Source organism: Lagopus muta, chromosome 25, assembly GCF_023343835.1.
Source record: "Lagopus muta isolate bLagMut1 chromosome 25, bLagMut1 primary, whole genome shotgun sequence".
Lineage (NCBI taxonomy): Eukaryota > Metazoa > Chordata > Aves > Galliformes > Phasianidae > Lagopus > Lagopus muta.
The window spans coordinates 758,000-782,027 of record NC_064457.1 but is presented as its reverse complement, the minus strand read 5'-3'; the positions used below and the strand labels follow the sequence as shown (position 1 = coordinate 782,027).

Here is a 24,028-nt window from a genome sequence, read left to right as displayed (position 1 = left end):
GGGACAGAAGGGGACAACTCCTTTTTGTTGAACAAAGCTCGAGTAGAAAAACTTTTATTACACCAATATTTAAAAGGACATTTTAGTGACAAGAACGACAGAAAAACACAAAATATTTACAGACAGTTAAGAAACATCACTCAGCCCCTCAGAGAAGCAAAGCACAACTGGCCATACTCCAGTAAAGCACGGCTGAGGGGAAGAGGAAGGCAACCCTGCCCTGCTTTTGCTGAGGAACACAGAACAGGAGCTGTGCTGGGGTGCCACAGCTCACAGGGGAGGGGAAGGAAGAGCTGCCCTCAGGTACAGACTGGCACGAGAAGCTCCACGCTGCTGAGAGCTGCTCTGCACCGCTTTCCCTGCGCCGAGTGTGGCAGCACAGAAGCCCAGCATGGGGACCTGCTGCTTTCCAACCAGCACACTGCAATAACCAGCCTGCATCCCTTCAGGACGGCACAAAGAGCCTGAAGGAGGAACGTCTGCCTGCCCAGCAGTGCTGGGCTCCCTGCACAGCAGCCCTGAGCCCAGGCTGAGCTCTGGGCTTCTTGGCAGCTGGTCAGGAGATAAAAGTGCACCGCAGCACAGCGTGGAGACAAGCCTGCACAGACCTCCGTTACCAAAGCTGGATTGAAAAAGCCAAAGGCTAAAAGTCAGCATGGCAGAAACGGAGCTACTGGGGCACACGGCAAGTCTCTGGTTGTGGAGTTAAAAGCTAAAATATTTCATTATTTTAAAGGTATCTAAAAAGGGGAACATCTATATAACTTACAGGACTTAAGATACACAAATGTGTCTTGCTATTAAAATGACTGTAATGAGTCAGAAGGCTTACCAGGGCCTGCAGCCGGCTGACGGGGAGAAGGGAAACACGTCAGCACTAGCTGGGAGAAAGGGCAGCAGGTGCTCCTGTTTATAAACAACTCTGAATTATCCTAAACCTAGAAAAACATTCTGTATTCACTTGCATCCAACACTTCTGAGGTTAAATTAGCAAAGATTCCTACTCTGAGATGCGGGTTCCTTGGCTGCAGGAGCTCTGTCACAAGCTCTGCTCACTGCCAGTCCGTGGCCCAACAGTTTAAAACGTGATAAAAACTCAGAACATGTCCTCCTCGTCAGAGGACTCCAGGTACTGGACGGGCTTCTTGAGGCGCCCAGGCCGGCTGCGGGGTGCAGCTGCTGCAGGGCCGCCTGCACTCAGATCTGCGCCGCGGTCATCGACGTCCTGCCTGGGCTTCTGGACAGAAGGAAGCGGAGCATTGAATCAGCTGAGCTCAGAGCAGGGCCCTTCTCACCCAGCTCCCCATCTGGGGATGAGATGAGCTCTGCTCCCAGCAGAGCAGCACAACGCACTGCAGTGCCCCCTCAGCACCAACCTTTCCTGCGACGGATCTGGAAGGCTTTGAGCCGAAATCCGAGTCTGAATCAGAAGAACTCGACAGCCTCTTGGCGGCCTTCCGCCCCCTGGGGGCACCGGGCTTCTTGGCTGCGGCTTCGGGAGGTGGGAGCTCCTCCTTCAGTGCTGCCCTTGGGGGCTTTGCTGCCGCCTTCTTCTTGGTGAGCATATCCACGATGGACGGCTGGTTACCTGAAACACAGCGCCATGTTCGAGCCCTTCTTCTGCTGCCTCTCATCTCCTGCTCTCACTCCCAGCACAGGTGCTGCCTGCCAGCTTGGTGCTCAGCTCCCCTCACCTGGAAGCACGGCTCTCCCCAAACTAAGCAGCAGTTTGCTGAGGCTGTGAACAACGAGGCTCCAGAGCACTGAGTGCCCTGCATTAAAACGCCCCCAGAGCCATTCAGAGCATTGCCAGCAGAGGAGTTCTGAAGGCTCAAACCCAATCTTACAGATTCAGCGCTTTTGCTCAAGCAAGGAACGTCTTTCCCACCTCACTCTGAGCAGCTGTTGAGGTTTCTCACCTGTATTTTGACATTTCCTAACAGCACATCTCCAAACTAAGTTGAAATGAGCAAAGCGATTCTGAGTGGCAGCGCCTGAAGGCAGATCTCTGATGAATTGAACTCCTCCAAACTCCTGACTGAAGCACTGCCTGTTTCCCACAGGAGTAACTGCTACCCCAGAATTACCTTCAGTGACTGCAGAGCTCAGAGCCCAGCTTTGCCTTACCCTTGGCAGCGCTGCCCTTCTTAGCTGCTGCAGGCTTCTTTGGCACGGCCTGAGTGCGAGGCACGGGGACAGGAGGAGCTGCAGGATCCTGACTCACACTTCCAGGAGCGACATCTAGGGCTCGAACTGAACAGAGAAAGGAGGAAGCAGGTCTGAAGCAGCTAACTGATCTACACTGGCTGTAAACACCAGAGCAGAAGGAAATGCTTTATGACAGCTATCAAAAAGCAGATTAATCACAAAGAGAAGCTGGAGGCAGACAGAATCCTGGGCAGCAACACCAGCTCGCACTCCAGCATCAGTTTCTTTGCGTGGTGTGACTCTGATATCTGCCCTTGCTGGCATTACACAGAGATCAGCAGCCAGCAAACTGTGCTGGTGGAGGGAAATGGGAAATGAGAAAGGTTTGGAAGGAGCTGGACTCACCAGGGACAGCATCTGGCAGCGGCTTCTCCTTGGGAGCTTTAGCTTTTTTCTCTGTGGTTTCCCTACAACACAAAAGCCGTTATTCCTGTCACTATTACTACATCATGTTAGCAGTGAGCACAGCCCACCTCCAGTGCCTGCATGAAGAAATACTCACTTTGGGGCAGCTTTGGGCTTGGAAGGCTTCTTTTTCCAGTCTGTGTCTGAGTCACTGTTGCTTCCACTGTTCCCCTGATACTCGGACTCCTCATCTGAGCTGTTAAGATCTGCATCCGAGTCTGAATTGACCATGGGCTTGATTTTGGCTGATGAAATAACACAGATATCATTTTACACACTTGGTATTAAGCAGCTCCACTTCCTTTCCAGTATTTGAGATGTAGTTATTAATTTAGAAAGACTCAAAACCAAGCAGATACTGAGGATGACAGTGAGGAGACTGCAGGCTGCTGGTGTTTTCTGGGCTCACTCGGCAAGAACACATTTGATTTGCTAGGAAAGCTGCCCAATGTAAAACAATAATTTCTTCTCTGCTTTCCCTTGAAAGACCACTGTGCAGATCTGCTCCCAGGTCAGACACATTTGATTGCTCCATAAAGGAAGATAAATGAGCCTTTAGAGCTGCTTCCCGGGACCCCTCCGCACAGCCCTGCGCCGCTCACCTGCCGCCTGGCGCAGCACTCGCTCTCGTTTGGAAGGCGCCTCAAAGTCACCCGACTCCGAGTCAGAGCCTGAGTCCGACCAGGGGTTGCGCTTCATTTTCTTCACAGGTTTGAAGGGCAGAGTGGTCTGCTTCTGGGGGCCTGGAAAACACAGGAAGGGCTGAGCCTCGACCTCCACGTGCCGTCGAGATGCTGGAGCTCAGCTCAGAAATACAGCACTGAACTCAGAGGCTCCAGCGGCCCAGAGGAGCAGTGACTGTGCCACCAGCGTGGCCAGGATCTCTTCACATCTCGGCTCCCTCGCCCATTTTTCCATACACACCAACCCTGGGTGCCACTCAGCCTTTGGGAAGAGGCAGAGAAGCAGCCGCCCTCCCCTCGCTTCCCATGGTGGAGCTGCACACACGTTTACCTTGCTCGGCTTTACGCTTCTGTGCTAATCGCTGCTTAAGGCTTGAGGGCTCTTTATCCCCAGATGAGTTTCCTTCTTGTTTCTCATCAGATTCATTTTTCTCACTCTGAAGATAAAAGCAGATACTGTCAGGTAGGTGGGAAGTTAACTCACAACTGGAAGAGGCACAGGAAGAAGTTTGTTTGTACATCCAGTGTAAAAAGTCTGAGTTTGTGAAACAGACCGTCTGAAATTGGTTGCTACCAAGGAACTCGGGCAAGTGTTCCCAGGTCAGGGGACTGACAGTGCAAACCCAACACAACCAAAACAGGAGCCTTGTGCCCACACTGATGTGCTTTGGGGCTGCCTCTGTGTGCTGGCAGCACGGCCTCAGGGCCTGCTGAGGATGCAGGACTCAAACAGGGTGGCTTAAATCAACAGCAGGAATGTAACTGGAAACGCTGTGAGATGGAATCTAAAGCTGCAGGAAAGGAGCAGCACCTGATGACAGCTGTAGGGGTATTTCTGTTTTCTAGGCTGCAGAAAGCTGAACAGCACCAAGTTCAGCTAACAAGAAGGTGCTTCTACAAGACTGTGCTGGAGAGGATGGAACAGAAGTGTTTGGAGCATCTGTGCACCTCTCACCTTGATCTTCCTTTTAGTTCTCTTCTCTGCCTCCGCCTTCATTTCTGCAGTGATCTGAGGAACAACCCTGATGCCATGAGGTGAAGGCATCACTTCTGTCAGCTGTGCCTTTGTCACCTTCTGCTTCCCTCCTTGTTTCCCTCCTTTTGCCTTTAAAGGTTTGCCAGTTATCCCTGCCATTTCATCCTGCATCTGCTTGGCTTCCACTGCCTGCAGAATTGAACATGAAGTGACACAGCCATGAGAATAAGAACCAACGTCCTGCTGGAAAACCCCCACCATCACAGCCTGTGCAGGAAAACCCTTTAAACTTGCTGACAGAATTCCTATCATCAGTTTAAACAAAGCTTCCTTCTCTGCTATTTTTCCTGCTTTCCCCTCAGGCTCGCTTAGAACTCCTCTTCATTGATCACTGACTTCCCTCCCACAGCCTCCTTGGTGGTTTGACTGCCTGCCCCACAGCAGGTATTCCTACCCTGCCCTAGGAAGGCAAAGAAAGCTTTAATTCCCCTACTGGAGTGAGCTTAATGCAAGCCATACAAATTTCCACTTGTAGTTCCCTGTTACAGCAAAGAATTCAATTAACCACTGGATAAGGGAGTCATCTCACAGAACCACTGACATACATCAAGTTCTTCAACAAAGGCAGCAAGATCTTCCTTCCACAGGTCAGAGGAGCTCTTGCACTTCAAGTCTTCCAGCTCCTTTTCCTAAAGCAAATCACAGGTGAGAGCCATGAGTGAGCCAACATAGCTTAACCCAGACAATGTAATGCTTCTATAAGAAAATAAGGAGCATACTTTGTTATCTCTCTGCTTGCAGAGCTCATCTTTCTTCTCCTTGGTCAGGTACCAGAGGGGCATGTTGAGAAGATAGTTGAAATCCGGCCCAGTAGCTGCAGCTGATTCTTTGTCACTCTCATCTCCTTCTTCTTCCTCCTCCTGAATGAGAATTCAATCAATCATGGTCTGCAAACACAGCCACGTACAACCATGGGGCTGCCACGTGCTCAGTGTGCTGGACCTGTACAGCACAGCTCAGAAATGGATAGAGAAGGAATTATGGCCCGAAAGCTGCTACCACACAGAGGAGTCCAACTGCAAAGAATTCTTCACAGCTCTTTTGCTCTGCTCTGTTTGGCCTCTGTCTCGAGAGACCAAGTTCTCCTCAGGCTGCTTAACAACTCTCATCTTCCTCGCTGCCCTTTCACTACAGCTGTGTCACAATGGCAGAGCAGAGCCCTTAAAAAGCCCTGGGAAGGGAAGCAGTAGGATTTGCCACTGCTGGATGGGTGTCACCACTCTGCTCAGTGCCTCTGGACGACAGAATAAAGGTTTTTTGTCTCGCTTTCCCCATCAGACACCCGAGCTCTTGAGTTCTCCAAATGGCAAAGCAACCTGTGCTTCTTCCTATGAACTGACAGTGAATTGATGGCTCAAGTATTACCTTGTTTTGCAGTTCCTTCCAGGCCTTCACCGGATCCGACTCGTATCCTCTTTGGATAAGAACTTGAATCAGTTCCTTCTTGGGCTTGTTTTCTGTGAACAGACATTTCAGAGTTGCCATCAGTGCCACGACAGCCCTGATAGGAAGGACAGGTGATCTTTACGTTTTGACTCCAGCAGTTAAAACAGCTCAGCATCCTCTATGGCTCTAAACAGCCTTTCCTAATTGGAGCTGGGACACGGGGCAGATCTTAAAATAACACCCAAAAATTGCTATTTTGGAGGTGATTTGTTAGCTCAGCATTTCTCCCACGCCTGTCAGGAACACCTGCTGGAGCACTTTAAACATTTGCTCCTTCATTTCCATACATGCATTTCCCCTGCCCTAAATAGAATCTGAATTTGGTGGGAGGAGAAGGAGCTGCAATGGTATCAGAATGGCTTGATGATAACAGGCAGGTGGGGGAAAAAGCCCTGATGTGACTTCAAGGCTTCAGTACAGCAGGAGCCTCATCAGGCATCACTTGGGAGATTTATTCTATAAATGTCCCAACCAATGGAAATGCTGCAGCTGCATTTTTGTTCTTCCCAATGTCGCAGCAGCAATCATCCACGAGGCACAAATACAAATGAAAGCAGCTCTGTCAGCCTTGGAGCTGCTTCCTGCAGCAAGCCAAGGAAACGCATTTCAAGGGAATTCTCTCCCTTCTCGAGTCAAACAGACACAGGCTGCAGGATCTCTGGGCGCCCTGCAGGCACCAACCACAGAGCATCTCATGACCCTTCGTCCAGCTGTGCTCTGCATCCATGCAAGTGAAATACAGGCCGCCCTGCAGGCTGAGAAGTGCAAGTGCTGCAAACAAAGATCTGCTTCTTCTTCCAGCTCATGATGCTCAGATGCTGTGAGCTCGGCTGTCTGCTAACTTTGAAACTCAGCTTCACTGCAAACACGACTCGGGACATTTTGCAGTCTCACAAAGATAATGCAGAAAAGAAACAGGCTTCTAAGAATTCGCTGGAACACAAAACCCAAACCAACTGGAAACCCTTTCCAGCCCCCCCAGTACTTTTTCCCTACATTTATACTTTTAAAACAGTGCCAAACGCACCGTAGGAAAGCTGTAAGAGCACTCTGCTGTAATTTACACATGCATAACTCTATAAAGGGCGTCCTATGCAGCATTTTCCTCTGATGTTATGAGAACAGAAAGATGAGCTCTGGTGTTTTGTGAAAAGCCAGAGTGGGGCTGAGGGCTCACAAGCACCCAGTTCATCCCAGTTTCAAAGGCCCAAGAGCAGCACGTTACCAATCACAATTTTGCCATCTATTTTCTCCAGGATGAATCGAGCCTGGCTGCTCAGCTTCGCAGACTCTGCTCCCAGCATCCCAAGGAGCCACTCCTTCCTCAATCCATAGTAACGCAGCCTGAGCTCGAAGAACTCCTTCAGGATGTCCTGGGGAGACTCGTACTTCTTGAGAAAGCCCACGTGGTCAAAGAGAACCTGGAGGGAAGAGCGGGGCCACGATGACCGTGGAACTGATTAACAAAACCACTGGAAGTCAGACGTGACACAGCTGTGATCCTACAGCTGATTTATCAACCAACCCATTTTAAACCCTAGTGCTGGTTCAGAAATTATTTCTGCTCGCAAGCGCAGCAGCACAGACAATTTTAGAACTTCTAAGTACTTAAAAACGTAGCAGAGCAACTGTTCCTTGAATCTCAAAGCTACTTGGTGGATCCATTGCTTGCAAACATCACACACTGCCAGGACGTTCAGAGGTGTGGCCTTGGCACAGCAAAGGATGCTGTGAGACTTCAGATCACTTTGACACCTGCAGGCAAACCCACCCCATGTGGGACCCACTGCCAGGTCAGTCTCTTTAGCCTTTAAAGGTGAATTTAGAAAGCTGGCTTAAACCCAGTGCTATCAGGAAACCCCAAGTCACCAGGTTGCTGAGAAGGAATATTTTCATGAGAAGCAGGAGCTGCAACTGGAAACATAACTGAGGTAAACCAAAACTCTCTTCAGCAAAAGCCATTACGTACCATAGAGTTGCATGTTAGATTTGTTTGGAGTTTGAAGACCTTATGCAACCCCACTGCTTCAGCTTCAGCTAGCTTCTCCTCACTCATCTTCACTACAAACTTCACTGTGGTGTCAGTGTGGTATTCCTTATAGTCTGTGATCAGTGGGGGGGTCTTCTCAGTCCCGTTTAGCATCGGCTCCAGGACTTGCTCTTTGTAGGTCTGAGAAAAGAATCCAAGTCAGACCCACTGGAAAGCCAGTAAACACTAATAATCACTTCTTACTTTACAGGGCAAACTCAGCGTTTGTTACCTGTGTCCACGTTCTGACAGGCAGCTCAGTGATTTCAATGGTCGTGGAATCAAGGATAGACACTTCACCACTTATCACATACTGGTTAGGTCCCAGCTCATCTATTGTGCCTTTGAAATTCTTGTAGCTGGGAAGCTAAGCAGAAAAGAATCGTAGAACCACAAGGTTGGAAACAAACTCGAAGATCATCCAGTCCAACCCTCTCCTCAACACCACTGCCACCACAAGCACTAAACCACATCACACAGGGAAACACTGGATTGCAAGCACTCAGAAAAGCATCATACGCTTCAGTAGCTGCTGAATAAACCAGCACAGGAGTCATGGTGCCTTCAATCCATCACCTACCATCGGCAGCGGCTCGTTGCCATCCAGCAGACGACGGATGTTGTTCACAGTCTCCCTGATGTCAAAGTTGGGGATCTTACAGGACCAGCCGGTGCCAATCCCTTCTGCCCCGTTTATCAGCACCATGGGGATGATGGGCATGTACCACTCCGGCTCCACACGCTGGTTGTCATCGTAGAGGAACCTGAGGACATTGTCATCCACCGGTGGGAACAGCAGCCGTGCCAGCGGGCTACAAGAGAACAGAGAACGTGGGCCCAAAGCCTTGTTACACAGCAATGCCTGCAATGTAAAAAGAACCCCAAAGTCAGATCAAACAAATAAATCACGGTGTGTTTCTTTCCATATGAACCAGTCTGGGTCTTTCTGAGGAAACCAGGCTTCTGGAGCAACACTCAAACGAGAGCTGCATCTTGAGCAGTCTCATCAGCCCCTACTTGTCTGTGCAACCCCTGAAGTTTGTACTTTGATAGAGGAGACACCACACTGTGCTTCATAGAATCATAGAATCACCAAGGTTGGAAAAGACCTAAAAGCTCCCCCAGTCCAACCGTTCACCCATTCCCAACAGCTCCCACTAAACCACGTCCCTCAACACAACATCCAGCCTTTCCTTCAACACCCCCAGGCTCGGTGACTCCACCACCTCCCTGGGCATCCATTGCAGTGCCTGACCACCCTTTCTGACAAGTAATACTTCCTCATGTCCAGCCTGAATCTCCCCTGCCGTAGCTTGAAGCCATTCCCTCTGGTCCTTCAGGATACCAGAACACAACTCTCTCAATTCAAGGTCATTTTTCATCCTACCCAAAAGTCTCCTCACACTGGTTTTGCTCTCATTTCTGCTATTCCATGCTATTCCTATCGGATACGTAGGACAGCAGATCAAGTTTACACATCTGGATGTAGAACCCAAGTCCCACAAATCGTGGCTGATCTTTTTTATTCAAAGGGTGCAGTTCTAGAGGCTTTAAGGGAAAACATTTCTTCTCGTTTTAAATGCCGTTACATCGAGTCTTGCAGCAATGCTGCAAATACTCAAGGCTGTAAGAACCCTGCAGTGCCAACCTCAGCATGGTGAAGATGTATCGAGGGCTCGCAGAGTCCTTCCCACCATGCAGCCTTGTGCCAAACTGGCCGATGGGCTGCAGCAGGTTGAGGTTGTTACTGCCCACAAAGTTCTGAGCGAGGTTTATGATGGTCATCATCAGCGATGCCTGCAGGACAGATAAAAAGGTGTAATTCCTCACTGAAAGGACAGCATTAAAGGTAAAGTTTACACTAAGAACAGAACCGATAGGGAAGATAAATTCAGCTCATAAAAGGTGTCCTCCCAAATCCATCACAAATAAAGCAGGTTTTTCTCGTTCCGCTTCCTCACACAACGCGGCCCATCGGGTGGTGAGACGGCAAACTGAAATCTCTCTGCTCTTTTTTAAGGCACAGTGAGCGCGGGCTCCTACCTCACCATGGTGGTACGAGGACATCTCAGCTACAGAGCCAGCCAGCTGAGCCACCTTCACCTCCCGTTTGTCGTTTCTTTTGAAGCACGTGAACAGAACTTTCCTCTGGCCTGGCTTCAAACCTGCGCAGCAAAAGACAACCTTGTGTTTCCAACACACAGTGTGTTTCACTTGCTTCTGCTCTCTAGAGACTCACAGCAACTTAGAGACCTAAAGATTTTGCACCACCGGAGTTGAGAACAGAGTAGGAAAGACATTGAAGCTGAAGGTTAAAAGCACTTGGAAGGTAGAAGTTGGAGTTCAGAACACTGACCCTGAAAAGTCACCAGATTCCCACTTGTGCAGGACACAGCAGGCCGTTCCCTGGGTACATTTTGGGAAAGCCCTGCATGGAATCACTGCCCTGAAATAACTTACCATCAACCAGAGATGGGATGGATCTTTCATTATCTGAGTTTGAGAACAGGACCAGCTCCTTGTTGATGAAGTCGTTGTATGTCAGGTAATTAGTGTCCTTCCCATACAGATAGTCCTAAGGAAAACAAACGCAAGAGCTCTTTAATTTTAACAAGGCTCGACCTGTTTCTTGGCTCACACTTGGCTGGTTTCACTCAAATGGAGGCTGCTGGTAAGACTGCAGGTAAACACAGTTAAGTGATGACATTCCCAGCATGGAAAAACAAAACGATGCTTCCCCTGAAGCACCCAGTTGCCCCAGTTGTGCTCAAGTTGTCATTTCCCTTTTGAATAAAGTAATTTGAAAGAGTTAGAAAGGAAAAGAAGGATTGGCTCACTGACACTGAGGTTATATGAATACAATGCAAAAAGGAGAAGCAGATCTGCAAAATCCCAAACCGTTACGGATCCTGTAGCCCAGGGACGGCGCTGCTTACAGCCCTGGCTTGCCAGAATTAACTGAGAACAGGGAGACAGGGAACCAAGTTCCTTCATGCACAAAAACCTTTTACCTCTGGCAGGCCTTGCAGCTTCCGCTGCCTTCGATCCTCCATGAAGTTGGTCAGCCATTCCTTTCGCTCTTCTACCTTCTTCTTACTAAAGGCCTGTGGTGCAAAATGAGAAATGGCTCAGTTGTGGGACGCTCTGTGCCCTCCTGGAACACCAAGGAAAGGAAAGCACACAGAGGAGTTTCAGCAGGAGAACACGGGCAGCAGGCTGACTTAGCAGCCTAAGTGCAGTAACAGATCCTTGGGGCTGAACACTGATTTCCACCAGTCTGTAAGAGACACAGCAGCCAGGTTTAACTGCATGAAATTTTAACAGAGCAACAGAAAACTGAAGTAGATTTCCTTGTTAATTAACACTTCAGAGGATAAAAAAAAAAGCTCAGTTTTTGGTACTGTCTAATAGGTGAGAACAGATGAGAGCCAGTGTCTCCTTAGGGTGGTGGAGTTCACAGGAGTGGGGACTGTTGTGAATCCTCTGGTGAAAAAACATCTGGAGGGGGACGGAGGGGTTTGGCTCAGAGGAAACTGCAGCAGAGCACACAGCATGATGTGGCAGGGATATTTACTATTGTGTCTGAAATGTCAATTGGTTTGTAGTGGTTAGTTTGTTCTGAGCTATATTTAAAAGCCATCGTTGAAAGGGTGCTCTTGGCCTGAGCTCCGGGGACAGATTTGCTTCTGCTGGTTAAACTGAGGCTGTAGCCTTGGTAACAAAGAGACCATCTCAAGCCCAAAGGCCTCTGAGAGCATTTTTAGAGAAAATAAGCAGCAAAATACCAAAGGTAGTAAATCAGCAATTAAGTCAAGTGTAAGTTACCAGGGTGATGGCAGCATCATCTTCAGGACCAGAGTACTTGAAGCCAATTCGATGCCTAGCCATATCTGCAAAGTATTCCTTAGCCTCCTTCGATGTGCTGGTACCCAAACCTGCAGAACCAATGCTAGTCAATCCTAATTTCTTGCTTAAATTAAGTTGCACTTCCAAGGAAGGCATTACTGTATCTAATCTCTGCAATAAATCACATCAATGTACAGCATGAAGGTGCTTTGATTTAATGGGATGTAAGGAATCACAACAGGAGGTGTAGGAATCAAAGACAAGGCAGCAATTGCACTTTTAGGTTGTCTGTGACTTCTGTAGATGTGTGAAACCAATCCCTACAAACTGGAAGAGATTCCTCACCATCCAGCCGTTGTTCTGCACCTGGCAGCTTGCATCAGCACACAGCAGCCCACAGTAGTTTAGGAGGGAAGTGAATTTCAGAGGCCACCTACCCCAAACCTTTCTGCAGAAGCTGGACTAATTTAATAAGGAACATTCTTATTTGCCTTCACCACATCAGGTTCTCTACAAACCTTTGTAGTACTTGATTTTCCACGAGTTGTAGTTCTGTGTACTGTTCTTCCATTCTTCAAACTCAGGGATGCTATAGAATGCAATTTCTTCTTTGTTTTTGGAGGCCTGTAATGAATGAAGGTGTTAATTGTGAGCAGACGTGGGCCAACAGGCTGCTGTCCCTTCACCTTTGTACCTCCTCAGCCCTTACCTTAATGATGGGGGTAATAAATTCCTCCAAGAAGTTGTGTCTCAGAAGAGAAGGCCAGTTGTGATGGATGAAGTTAATCAGCAAACCTTTGATATGAGATCCATCTTGATCCTGTTTTGTGGTTTTATTTTGGAGAAAAGTACAAATTTAACCAGGGCCCTGATGGCAGTGCCAGCTGTTAGTTTAATACAGATACACAAATCCCAGTGAATTGAAACCATTCACTTTCAGCTCCAAAGGGGCCACGCTTTGAGCACTGAAAGTTAACAGAAAGAAGAGGCACATTTGAGGTGAACGAATGCATGAAGGACTTTGCATCAGCAGACTGCAGAAACAGTAGGTGGAATTTGGTCATGTCAGCCCCCTCTATCCCTATCTGAAAACACTGAGATACAGAAAGCTAGAGATGAGTGCAGAAAGTTCAGCATGGCAGCAGCAGGATTCTCCCCTTTCCTCTGTATCCCAGCACTTTTTCTTCTCCCAGCTCTGAATTTCAGTCAGCCTAACCTGATCTGTCATGATCATGATCTTCCCATAGCGAAGACTCTTTAAAGACTCTCGATCTTCATAATTCTTCTTATACTGTAAACCCACAATCTTGATGATGTTGTTGATTTCAGCATTTTCCATTATCTGGAAAAGATACAAGGAATACAAACTTTTCTATCAGACTCAAAGCAGCAAAAACATCCATCAGGTGTAGGCGTCCAACTGTGCTCCACCTTTCCAGAGTCTCATCTGTTCAGAGCATTGCATTAATTCTCATCCAGTGTCTGATCTCTACATTTCTCGAGGTCATTTCAAACATCTCCTAACCCAGAGCACAAATGCTCTCCCTGCAGGCAAAGCACTGCACCAGGTTTGCTCAGCATTCCTGCTCGCTCAGAAAGGCAAACTGGAGGTGAGAGCAGCCGCTGCCTTCATGAGTTACAGCATCAAGAGCCCTGGGACTCAGTTACAAACACTGCATGACAAAGCACACCACAGCTCCCAGCAATGGTCCAGGTCTTCCCACTAACCTGCTTATGAGAAGCTTCCCTGACGTTGAGCATTTTCCCACGGAGGGGAAATACCCCGTATTTGTCTCTACCAACCACTCCTAACCCAGAGACAGCCAGCGTTTTGGCTGAGTCTCCCTCGGTCAGGATGAGCGTACAATCTATTGAATTCTTGCTGCCTGAAAAACAAAAAACAAAAACCCAAGTCTTCAAATTAAGAAGTGAAGTCCAGGCTGGCACAGCACAAATTGTGTGAGGCGACTCATAAACCAGACAGGTCTGCAGTGCAGAACGAGCACAAGCTGCTGTTTTCTTTACAAGATGGTCGTTTCATTTGTGCAGTGAGCAAACCTTCCCTGCTTCTGAACAAACTGATGTGAAACACTCACCAGCATCATTGGCATCATCCAGTTTAGGAACGCCCTTAATCTTGGTGTGCTTCACAGCTGAACACTTCTTATTCAGCTGGGTCTGAGCTTTAAATTTTACCCAGTTTAGGATACTTTCAACAATGCCACAGCCAACTGCCTGCAATGCCCAAACAAAATTACAGAACAAAATCAACCGTGGGAAAAGCTTTAAGTTACTTTTTCCTTTAATTCGTGCCTTTGTAAGCAGTGTATTTGCCATGCTAAGCACAGGCTGCAGCTTTACAGACACGTTGATTACCCACACACAGCAATACTTACACCCTTGATAAATTTCTCACTCAGTTTACACGTCGAGCCAAAGCTCTTGGCCTGCAGAGTCATGTTCTCTTTAGTCTGAGAGTCGAAGGTTGGGTTTTCAATTAAGGAATTCACAAAGATCCACATGTGGTTCTTCACCTGCAGGTAAACAAGAGGAGCATTGCAAACTGCAGGCTCCGCTCCCTGTAACAGCAGTGCCTTCTTTCTGAGGCCCGGCTGTCAGGATCACACAGCGAGGAGAACAAGTTCCATGATTGCTGGTTGTTTCTGGAACTTTCCTAGATGTCTTTTGGCAGAATTTAGGACGGCTGATGAGAGCCACGAGCCTTGGGATGTCAAGACACCAGCAGCCCTCCTACTAAACAGAACCTAACAGCTGCTGAGCCGCAGTGCTTCCTTACTGGCTCAGAGCACTCTGCTTCACCTGAGCAGAGAGAACACGCTTTGTTGGCTTAACGTGGAACACATACAAGGCTTCTTTCATTGGAAATTCTGACACCGTACCTGAAACGGTTTCACTCCAACTCCGTTTTTGTTCTTCTTTTTCACAACATCAATGAGTTTCGTCACAATCTGGTCAGCTACGTAATCGACGTGCCTGCCACCCTGCGGGACAACGGACCAAGGAGCTCAAGGTGACTCCAGTGGAACAAAACAGGGCCGGAAATGAAGAGTGTGAAGCGAACGCGACCACAGGAGCGGAAGAATTACCTTTGTGGTGGCAATGCTGTTGACAAAGCTAACTTGCTGGAAGCCTTTTTCACTTAAAGTCAAGCACACTTCCCACCTGGAATTCACTTCCTCATGAATGACCTTAAGTGCATTTCCAGTCTCATCCACTTTGTCCTTCAGATAGAGATCCACGTAACTGCGGAAGCCTTTCACCTACAAATGAGAGCAGACCACTCATATGGGAGTAACAGCTCCTATAAATACTTCATGCACATCCTCCTGAAAAGCTGGTAGGGAAAATTGCTTGGCAAGCTTTCACTTTATTCTGTGCAACGGCATAAATGGCTTCAACAAAATCTCACTGGTTAAATGCCACGAGAAACACAGATGTTCTGTGCTGTTTAAATGCTCACTTACGGGCAGCCTCTTCCCATTCAGGAAAACTTTGACATCCTTTGTGGATCCAGCAATATCATAGGCCCTTCGGGACATCAGAGCCACGATGTCCTTGTCGAGAGTCGTCATTTTGAATTTGGACAGATCAGGTTGGAAAGTGACACACGTGTAATCTTCTCCATCAAAATGCTTCAGCTTCATCTCACCAGCCTTCCCCATGTTGTCTGTCCAGGTCTGAGGAGAGTTTTTGTGAGTTGAGTGCAACAAACACAAGAAACCAGCGCAGTTCCTAACAGCAGCAAGCTGACCTCGGAGTTTTAAATACTCGAAGGAAAAAAGCACTGGTTAAAAACTAGATTCTGATTATGTCTGCTCATCTCATCATTTGTCTGAATCGCAGTTGTTGGCACAGTAGCTGTTGACCAGGTTTATTCTTGTCACACCAATGACACCCAGATTTATATAGGAAAAACTCAAGTCTAATTTGCAAATCTCAGGTACAACCTCACTGAAATGAGCAGCATTCCTACCTGCTTGAACAACTTCTTGTATTCACGACACGCCGTCTCCACAGTAAATTTGGTGCTGAATATGTTGCACAGTTTGGCTCCATAACCATTTCGCCCACCTGGATTTAGGAGGAAAACATGTTTGTGTTGTTACCTTTGCTCAAAACCATCGGAGAGAACTCCAGACTAACGAGAGCTCATTCACTTCAGCACCAAGTCTGACTAACAATGAGCACTGTCCCACAAACCCTGCAGCCACTATAAAACCATATGTAATTAACACCAGTTATTACACCAGGTACTTGAGCTCCTGGAGCACACCAGTCAGGCTGCCCAGGTTTATTTGCACGTACTGCAGTGTTCCCTACCTGTGACTTTCTTTTCATCATCATCGTAGTTGCTGGATGTCAGCAGCTGACCAAAGATGAGTGCTGGCACATAGACCTTCTCCACTTTGTGTTCAACCACTGGAATGCCTTTCCCATTGTTCCACACGCTGATGGTGTTATTCTCTCTGGAGGAGGGGGAAAGCGTGTTTGTAAGGCTGCAGATGACTGAGCTCTGGAACAAACACAGAGGATCTCCAGGGAAAGGCCACCATTTCATCAAGAACAGATTTCTATTCAGCAAGTGCGGAAACAGCCAGCAGAGGGAGGGCAAGTCTACAGAAAGCCCTCATTTCAGACCTGCAGAGAGCGCCAATAAAATGGACCACCACAAAGCATGTGTTCAGTGGTGGAACAAAAAAACATGGAAACATGAAGTCACCACAGTCGCAAACAACCACAAAGCGGCGTCTCAGCAGTCTGTGCTCTGCGACAGATCGAGAAAGCACCCAGGGAAAGAAGCTTTTGCAGCCCACGAACAGGAATAGGGCTGGGCACAGAGCTCTGCAGCACCCACACTGATGTAGGAGAGCCGTGAGGGAAGGAGGCAGCTGAGCGGGGAAGGCACTGCACAGAACCAGCACTCACGGATCGATTGTAACTTTGATGCAGGACATGCTTTTATCCCTCTGCTTGTTGTCTGCAGCATTGACTGGAAGGGAAAGAGGGTTTTTAATCAGAGCGTGTTCGCAAGCAAGACAAAAGACATAAACCGTAACAAAAGGTTTGAATCGCATGGGGCTTTCAGTGGGACAAATGCAAAAACCCATCGCAGGACTGCCAAATATCTCCTTGCAAGGCAGACGTTTGGCCAGATACAAGGAAGGACGCCACGAAATCGCGTTAAAAGGAAAACCGCGGGGTTGAACGGGCTCTGTAACAGCCGTACTGCGCGGGGCTCCGCGCGGGCAGCGCTCACCCAGGATCTCGTCGAAGATCTTGTACAGGCCGGGCACGAAGGTCACGTCCCTGCAGTTGAGGCCCAGCTCCTCGTCGAACACCCACATTTGCTGAAAAGGAGGAGGATGCGACACAATCCACACCGGGCACCGCCGGCCGCGCCCGGCCCGGCCCCGCACCCACCTGCGTGACGGTCTCCACGGATCCGATGTAGGTGTCGGGCCGCAGCAGGATGTGCTCCAGCTGCGACTTCTTCTGGTAGATGCGCTCCACGGAGAGCCGCTTCTGGGCGCCATCGGCCGCGGGCAGGCGAGGGTTGTCCTGCAGGGGCTGCGGGGAGAGAGCGGAGCTGAGCGGGGCCGGGGAGCGACGGGGCGCCCGGGGAGCGCGGGCAGCGAGGGACGGGGAGGGCGGGGGTCGGCGGCCCCACACGCACTCGGAGCGGCGCCGGGGAGTCCAGGAGCTCCATGGCGGCGGGGCGCTGAACGGAGCGATGGCGGCCGGTAACGGCGCCGCGCGTTTCAAACCTCCGCCGGGCCCGCCGAAACGCTCCGCCAATCCCCGCGCGCCGCCCCCTGAAAGCCGCCAATCGCTGAAGGGCGACGGGGACGTAGAGCCCGCCCCTGCCTCCTCCTAGTCGGCCTCGAGGAGCTCCGCTCTTTCAAAAGCAGCCAATCAGGAGGGGCGGCTGCTTGATGGGCAGAGCCGAAGACAAATAGAGGAACGAGAAGGGAGGACCCTGCGGGGCTGGATCCGTGGACATGCTCAGTCGTTGTTCGAAGGACGGTGCGGGGGTCGCAGGGACGGGCTGGACGGGCTGGGATGGGGACGGCGGGCTCCACTGGGCAGCGCTGGGACACGCTGGCCGGCCTGCGCTGCCCCAGAGAGGCGCTGAGCCGCTCTGCCCCGCAGCCGCCCTCACAGGGGGAGCGCTCACGACGGCCCCCTGCACAGCGCTGCCTTGTCAGCCCGTGGCCCCGGCGCCGCTGCCTTTGCCGCGCGCATCGCGCTGCCCGCAGTGCCGCTGCCCCGGCTGCTGTCTGAGCAGAGCTGCGCTGTGACCCCGCGGTGCTCCCCCACCCGCCGCCCCATCGCGATATCCGCAGCCTCGCAGCAGCATCCCAGCCCCGCGCTGTCCCTGTATCCCGGCCTTGTGACGTTCATCCCTCCGTGCAGCTGGCGGCATCCAAACGAAGTCCCTTCCTTAAAGGTTCCCTTCAATAAGGGAAGCCCAACATTGGCCCGAACACCCAACTTTTTCTCATCTTTTATTCTGAGGGAAACGTGAACACGGGCGGTGCTGGAGGTGCGGGGCTGGCTGTGCACAGGGACGGCACGGACGTCTTCCCGTTGCTTCCTGCCCCCCCCGGGGCTCGGGGCCGTCACCACATGTGGCGATACGGGAAGGCGACCTCCACGCACAGCACGACCAGCGCCTCGGAGCAGTTGTGCCGCCGCCCGGCCAGCAGCCTGCCCTGAGCCAGCGGGGCCGCCAGGCCGTCCCCGGGGCCGGAGCTCCGCCAGCCCTGGCAATCCCGGCGCTGAGCGTGGCCGCCCCGCAGCGTGGATCCGTGCCATGCCAGCCTGCGGGGCCTGCGAGCGGCAATGGAATGATGGGGAACCCTGGGGAGCCCTCCCCGTCCTCCCGCCGTTTGCACCTTCGCGTGATGCCGTGGATGTGCGGGGCCAGGACTCACCAGAGGGCATCCGTCAGCACGTTGCGCCCATTGAAGGTGTAGATGGGGCCCCGCGGGGCGGCTCCAGCCTGGCTCTGCAGGAGGGAGCTCCAGGAGCGAGCCAGCAGCTGGCCCTGGGGACGTGGGAGGGGGGGCACTGAGCTGGGGGTGGGGGCAAGTGCCCTCCAGAGCCCCTTGTCCCCATTACAATATCTCTGGGTGGAAGGAAAACACGCGGAAAGCCCGTGCTTCCTGCGGGACACCCTGAGCCCTCGGGGATAGGGCCGCCTGCCTTCAGGTTGACGATGGGGAGGGTCCTGTCCGTCCTCTTGACGATGGAGGCCAGGTCCTGGCTGGGAGCCGACAGGAACGCACGGAAAGTGCCGTAAAGCCGGGCCTCTTGTGACTGCCGGTAGCACTGCAGGTCGGCGCCGCGGATGCCGCTCATGTCCCCGGAGAGAGGCACGTTCAGGGCCACCAGACGGAGCTACAGGGACAGCAGGTGGCAGCGCATGGGGGGCCGGGGCTGCCAGGATATGTGCCATTATCCCGCACCCCATGGGGCACGACAGCTCCCTGAGTCGGGCATCGAGGTCTGTACAGACCCACGGACACGGGGGGGGGGGGGGGGGGGGGGTGTCCCTGGGCTCTGTGGGATTGGAAGGGGCCAGGAAATGGGGCAGTGCTTACAGAAGGCATCCTGGGGGCAACGGTGGTCGGCAGGGTGCTGGGCAGCCCATCTCCATCCTCCTTCAGGACCTGCAATAGTGGGGACACCTGGGGACAGCAGTCACGGTGCCCAGGGTGCATCCCCCTCCTCATCCCACTGCTACCCGGGGTCTCCTGGTGCCACCTCCATCCCTCTGCTCACCAGTGCATCTGCCCGGGTCCCTGAGGGTGGCTCTGTGTTGGGACCTCGTGTCTGCGCCTGCTTTGCCTCCTGCACAGAGATGGAAGGGCAGTCCCAGCGGTGCACCCCCCCACGGGGGTCTGTCCCTTTGCCTCACCTGGTACTGCGGCGTGGAGGCGGAGGGGTCGTCACCCACAAAGAGCGACTCCGAGTCCTCCAGCTGCAGAAGAGCAGTTAGGGGGGGCCAGCCACACTGTGTATCCTCCCCCTCCCTCCCTCCCCATCCCAGCACAGTACCAGCAGCCTGCTCCAGCCCCGGGGGGTGCGCAGGAAGGCGTTGCTCCCCTCCTGCACGTAGACCAGGCTGCCCTCGGGGATAGAGCTGCCAGACCTCAGCATCAGCTCCTTAGACCTGAATACCCACGTCTGGCGCTGGGAAGGACATGGAGGGGGGTCAGGGCTCAGCTGACCCCCCCCTGCCCATGGGGAGCTGCCTACACATTGAGGGTCACCCATGGGCACAGCTCCCCACGCACCCGGAGGTCAGCACTGGGCTCCAGCGGCTCTGGGCGGGGAACATCAGCATCTGGAGAAGCTGAGGAGGGTTTGGGTTAAAGGCAGGACTGGGGTTGGGTTGGGGTTGGGTTTAGGGGTAGGGTTGAGGTCACAGGGCACCCAACACTATGGGGACACCAGGACAACACCACAGCCCCGGTGCAAGGGCATGAAGCTTTGCAAAAAGTGCTTCCAAGCAGAGAGGAGTTCACCCAAATCCCCAGAGAGCCCCTTACCCACTGCCCAGGCTGCACTGCCTGCTGCCTGTGAATGCAAACGGGGCCGTTACTGCTGCTGGGACACAGGTGCACGGCGGTGACATGCAGGGAGGGGACAGCGAGCTTACCGGCTGCTTGCAGGGCTGCTGTCCACGCACGGGGTGCAGCCGCTGTGAGCAGAAACAGGAGGATGCACGGGGAGAAGCTCACACTGCACGCTCACACACGTGTGCACTGCGGCACAGAGCTGTGCGCTGCCTGTGCAGGGCCTTACATTGAGGTAGAGGAGTCCTGGTGCTCCGGGGGGACCTGGGGGACCGGGCGGACCGGGGGGACCTCGGGGACCCTGCAAGAAGAGCAGTGTGGAGATTTAGGGTGGTTTGGTGCTGCTCCTGGGGCGGGCGGCTCTACGTCACGCTGGGTGCAATCTCTCACATGGGGAATGATTGCTCCATAGATATCCGGCTCCTCCTTGCTGTGCTGCAAAGGGAACGCGAGCAGATGGAGGCTGAGCTCCTCTTGCTGCCCCCCACTCCCCGTCACCCCCACCCCAGGACTCACCGGTTGGTACCAGGCGCTGGGCTGACTGCCAGGGCTGGGGAATGGGAGGTGGCCTGGTTTGCAGCCGGGCTCCCCATAGCAGCACCCCTGGGGGGCACAGTGAGGCAGGGTAAGGGAGGGGAGGAGGGGCACATGTCGGGTGTGCAGTGTGCATGTGCTGCAGAGGATGGTGCAACTCACCCACCCCCATAACCGCACCAGCTCCCCCCCGTGCAACACCCCATACAAACCCGCTCTCCTGGATCACCCTTTTCACCCTGGAAGAAAGCAGAGTGGTCCCATAAGCGCCCTGATGCAGGTGATCCCAGCCCTATGCACCCCAAACCCAGTGTCTGCTGCCCTGCTCACCTTGGGACCCGGTGGCCCAGCTGCTCCGTGGTGCCCAGTGGCTCCATGGTGCCCAGCATGGCGTGGTTCACACTGGGATGAGGGGATGTGCAGGTTGAGCACTGGGCACTGCGACCACCCTGAGCACCCCCAGCCCTGTGCTCACCCTGTAGTCCCCCGGTGGCCCCGGTGGTCCCATAGGACCGGGCATCCCTGGGGCTCCCATCTCCCCGGTGCGGCCAGGGCTCCCTGGCATGCCTGGCAGTCCTTGCTCACCCTTCTCACCCTGCCGGGATGCAGCACATGGGGCCATGAGTGTGGGGCCCCGCAGCTGCAGAGCATGGAGCTGGGTGCATCCCGGTGCCCCAGCCCACCCGCTGGGGTCTGTGGGTGGAAAGGCTGGAACCCCCTCTGAGATCCCTCTTTACCTTTGATCCTGGGAATCCTGGCTCTCCTCGGAGCCCTGGTTTGCCAGGGAATGACGCAGGTCCCGGGGGGCCAGGGGGCCCTTCGTGCCCTGGTGCCCCAGGGGGTCCCTGTGTGCCTGGGAGTCCCGGTGCCCCTGGGGGGCCATCGGGCCCAGCCAGGCCTGGGGATCCTGGAGCTCCTTCACTCCCTGGGAACCCAGGTGGTCCCACGGCCCCTGGTGGACCAGGGGGGCCAGGCTGCCCCTCCCGCCCAGGGAGCCCTGGAGTGCCTTCATGACCTGGGTAGCCTGGGGGGCCGGGGGGGCCAGGCAGCCCTGGGGCACCGGGTGGTCCTGGCTTCCCAGTGGGGCTGGCTGCTCCCAGCTGTTAGGTGGAGGGAGAGAGGAGAGAGTGGCATTGGTGAATGGCAGCATCATGTCCCGTGGGCCCCCTACCCACCTCTGCAGCTCTGTGTCCCTGCCCTGCCCGTCCCTACAGGTCCAGCTGAGGATGGACCCCGCAGCAGCTCCAGCACTGCCCATCCATCCCGGCATCATCCCTCGTCCCTCCATCACCCCCCCGTGTCACCCAGCCCAGATGCCCCCTCTCCACCTCTCACCTCTCTCTCTGATTCCTTGGAGACCGCTGCAGGTGCAGGTGGACTCCTGGCTCCCCCAGCACCCGGTGGTCCCGGTGGCCCTGGAGGTCCTGGTGGTCCAGGGGGGCCCCGAGGCCCCTGGTGACCCGGTGGCCCCGGGCTGCCTGTCCTCCCTCTCTCCCCAGACAGCCCTGGCTGGCCCCGCTCCCCGGGGAAACCGCGGTCGCCTTTCTCTCCCTGTTGGGATGAAGACAGAGCCTGGCTCCTGCCCCGACACTGGGACTGTCCCTGCAATGCACACTCCAAAGCAAGAATCCAAATCCAGAGCAGAAAAAGGTGAAAAGAGCCCTGGGGTCTCTCCCCACAGATCCCCAAACCTTCTGCCCCACGCAGGACCCCTCTCCTACCTACCTTGGGGCCGGGAGGGCCGGGGCGCGCAGGGCAGATGCAGTTGGAGCCGTTGTGCATCTAGGGGGGAGCGAGCTGTGAGCTGTGGGGATGGGGGATGGGGGGCACCGGCACCAACCCCCCCTCACCTGCAGAGTCACATCCAGCCCGGGGGCCATGGGCACACGCTGGGGCAGCCCCTTCGGTGTGGTCTGTGCAGGAGAGAGGAGCACCGAGAGTGAGACTCCTGCATCCCCGCCCCGTGCCCGGCTGCTCCACAGCTCCCCCACAGTCGTCGTCCCCCCCCTCGCCCCTGCACCTTGATCTGCAGGAACTCCTCTTCCTCTGCGCTGCCCTCAAAGATCTGCGGGGTGGCCGTGGGGTGGTTGTGCTAGAGCAGAAGGGCAGAGCTCAGCATGCAGCCAGTGGGGTTCAGGGGGTGCTGTGCACTGCGGGCTGTGCAGGGGCACCAGGGTCTCCTCTCCAAGGGGCAGAGAGGGGAAAGTATTTCCAAGGATGGAGTCTGGTGTGGGATGCACTGCTGTGGCTGCGCAGTGCTGGGTGCTGATAAGGGAAGGATGCAGAGCAGGCCTGGCGTGGGCTGGGGGGTCAGGGTGGGGATGGGGGCTCCTGCCAGGGATGGGCACCTGGGCTCGTGTGCGCAGCAGGGCACGGCCCTGGCCCTTGGTCCTGGCAGAGGGCTCCCGTCTCCTCGAGTCCGTTCCCAATGGGGGTTTGCTCAGCGGCAGCTTCTTCGTGGGCTCCGCATCAGCAGCATCTGCAGGATGGAGATGTGGGCAGCAAGGTGCTCCCTGCTCCCAGTGCATGGGAGTGTCCCCTCCTCACCGGATCCGGGAGCTTGGGGTGCGCACCTACCTTCCTCCCCACTCAGGGTGGGCAGCGTGGGGGTTGCAGGGCTGGTGCCGGGCTCTGGAGTGGTGTCTTCAGAGCCCAGTGGGTAGAACCACTGGGCCGTGCCGTGGGGCAGAAGCCCGGCCAGCACTGAGAGGATGCAGAGCGCACGGAGGAGGCGTGGGGTACCCAGCCTCATGCTGCAGCCCCGGGGTGCCGAGGACAGGGGGGTCTGGCTCATCCCGCTCGTCTGTGCCGTCTGCTCCTGATGCCCTGGCACAGCCCCTGCTGTTATCACAGTGGCCCCCGACACGCCCCCTCCCCCCCCAGCACCCCCGCCCTGCGGGCTGCATCCAGCATGGAGCTGAATGCTCACTGTGAGGGTGCGGGGCAGGGAGGGCGCATGGGAGCTGTGGGAAGGGAGCCAGGTCAGGGAGAGGGGTCTGGAGGAGGAGATGCTGCCTGGAAATGGGAGTTAAACCATGAGGGAGTGCGGGAAGGCGCTGGCTGGGAGCAGGGCGCTGGCACGGCAAGGAGCAGCGTCCCACCAGGGATGCATGCAGCCCATGTCCCCCTGCTCCATCAGAGCCCGCCTGCTCTGGAAGAGCTGCCATCAGCTGGGGGGCTGCAGCGCTCTCTGAGGCATCTTCTGCCCCTGCAACACTGCGTTGCTGGAACCCACAGC

General features: G+C 53.8%; 2 protein-coding genes across 4 annotated transcripts; both read right to left on the bottom strand.

Moving 5' to 3' along the window:
• Positions 1-43: 43 nt before the first annotated feature.
• On the bottom strand, positions 44-17,465 carry TOP2A (DNA topoisomerase II alpha). The gene is made up of 35 exons (XM_048927032.1): positions 17,349-17,465; positions 17,096-17,242; positions 16,932-17,022; positions 16,601-16,664; positions 15,995-16,140; positions 15,648-15,745; positions 15,139-15,351; positions 14,761-14,934; positions 14,554-14,655; positions 14,050-14,187; positions 13,750-13,888; positions 13,382-13,539; positions 12,870-12,995; positions 12,363-12,473; positions 12,172-12,277; positions 11,633-11,742; positions 10,819-10,911; positions 10,268-10,382; positions 9,851-9,972; positions 9,456-9,604; positions 8,388-8,619; positions 8,040-8,174; positions 7,748-7,948; positions 7,004-7,199; positions 5,698-5,789; positions 5,052-5,192; positions 4,878-4,961; positions 4,252-4,461; positions 3,628-3,733; positions 3,216-3,356; positions 2,711-2,858; positions 2,554-2,615; positions 2,128-2,253; positions 1,377-1,588; positions 44-1,237 (listed from the first exon to the last, which is right to left on the bottom strand). Exons 1-35 carry the CDS (start codon positions 17,379-17,381, stop codon positions 1,097-1,099), a joined length of 4,662 nt encoding a protein of 1,553 aa, XP_048782989.1. The 5' UTR covers positions 17,382-17,465; the 3' UTR covers positions 44-1,096.
• Positions 17,466-18,173: 708 nt separating this feature from the next.
• Positions 18,174-23,619, bottom strand: LOC125684680 (collagen alpha-1(XVIII) chain-like). Of its 3 annotated transcripts, none has more exons than XM_048927033.1 (23): positions 23,368-23,619; positions 23,139-23,269; positions 22,811-22,882; positions 22,641-22,703; positions 22,516-22,572; positions 22,126-22,341; positions 21,528-21,890; positions 21,266-21,385; positions 21,121-21,192; positions 21,003-21,029; positions 20,773-20,859; positions 20,647-20,691; positions 20,486-20,557; positions 20,340-20,381; positions 20,230-20,257; positions 19,975-20,033; positions 19,736-19,870; positions 19,596-19,658; positions 19,460-19,528; positions 19,279-19,365; positions 18,881-19,075; positions 18,610-18,722; positions 18,174-18,505 (listed from the first exon to the last, which is right to left on the bottom strand). In XM_048927033.1, the coding sequence occupies exons 1-23, from the start codon at positions 23,582-23,584 to the stop codon at positions 18,295-18,297; spliced, it is 2,544 nt and encodes an 847-aa protein (XP_048782990.1). In that variant the 5' UTR covers positions 23,585-23,619; the 3' UTR covers positions 18,174-18,294. The 3 variants fall into 3 exon arrangements, with proteins under 3 accessions (XP_048782990.1, XP_048782991.1, XP_048782992.1); XM_048927034.1 differs by having other exon boundaries at positions 19,279-19,347; XM_048927035.1 differs by lacking the exon at positions 22,811-22,882.
• Between the last annotated feature and the right edge of the window lie 409 nt (positions 23,620-24,028).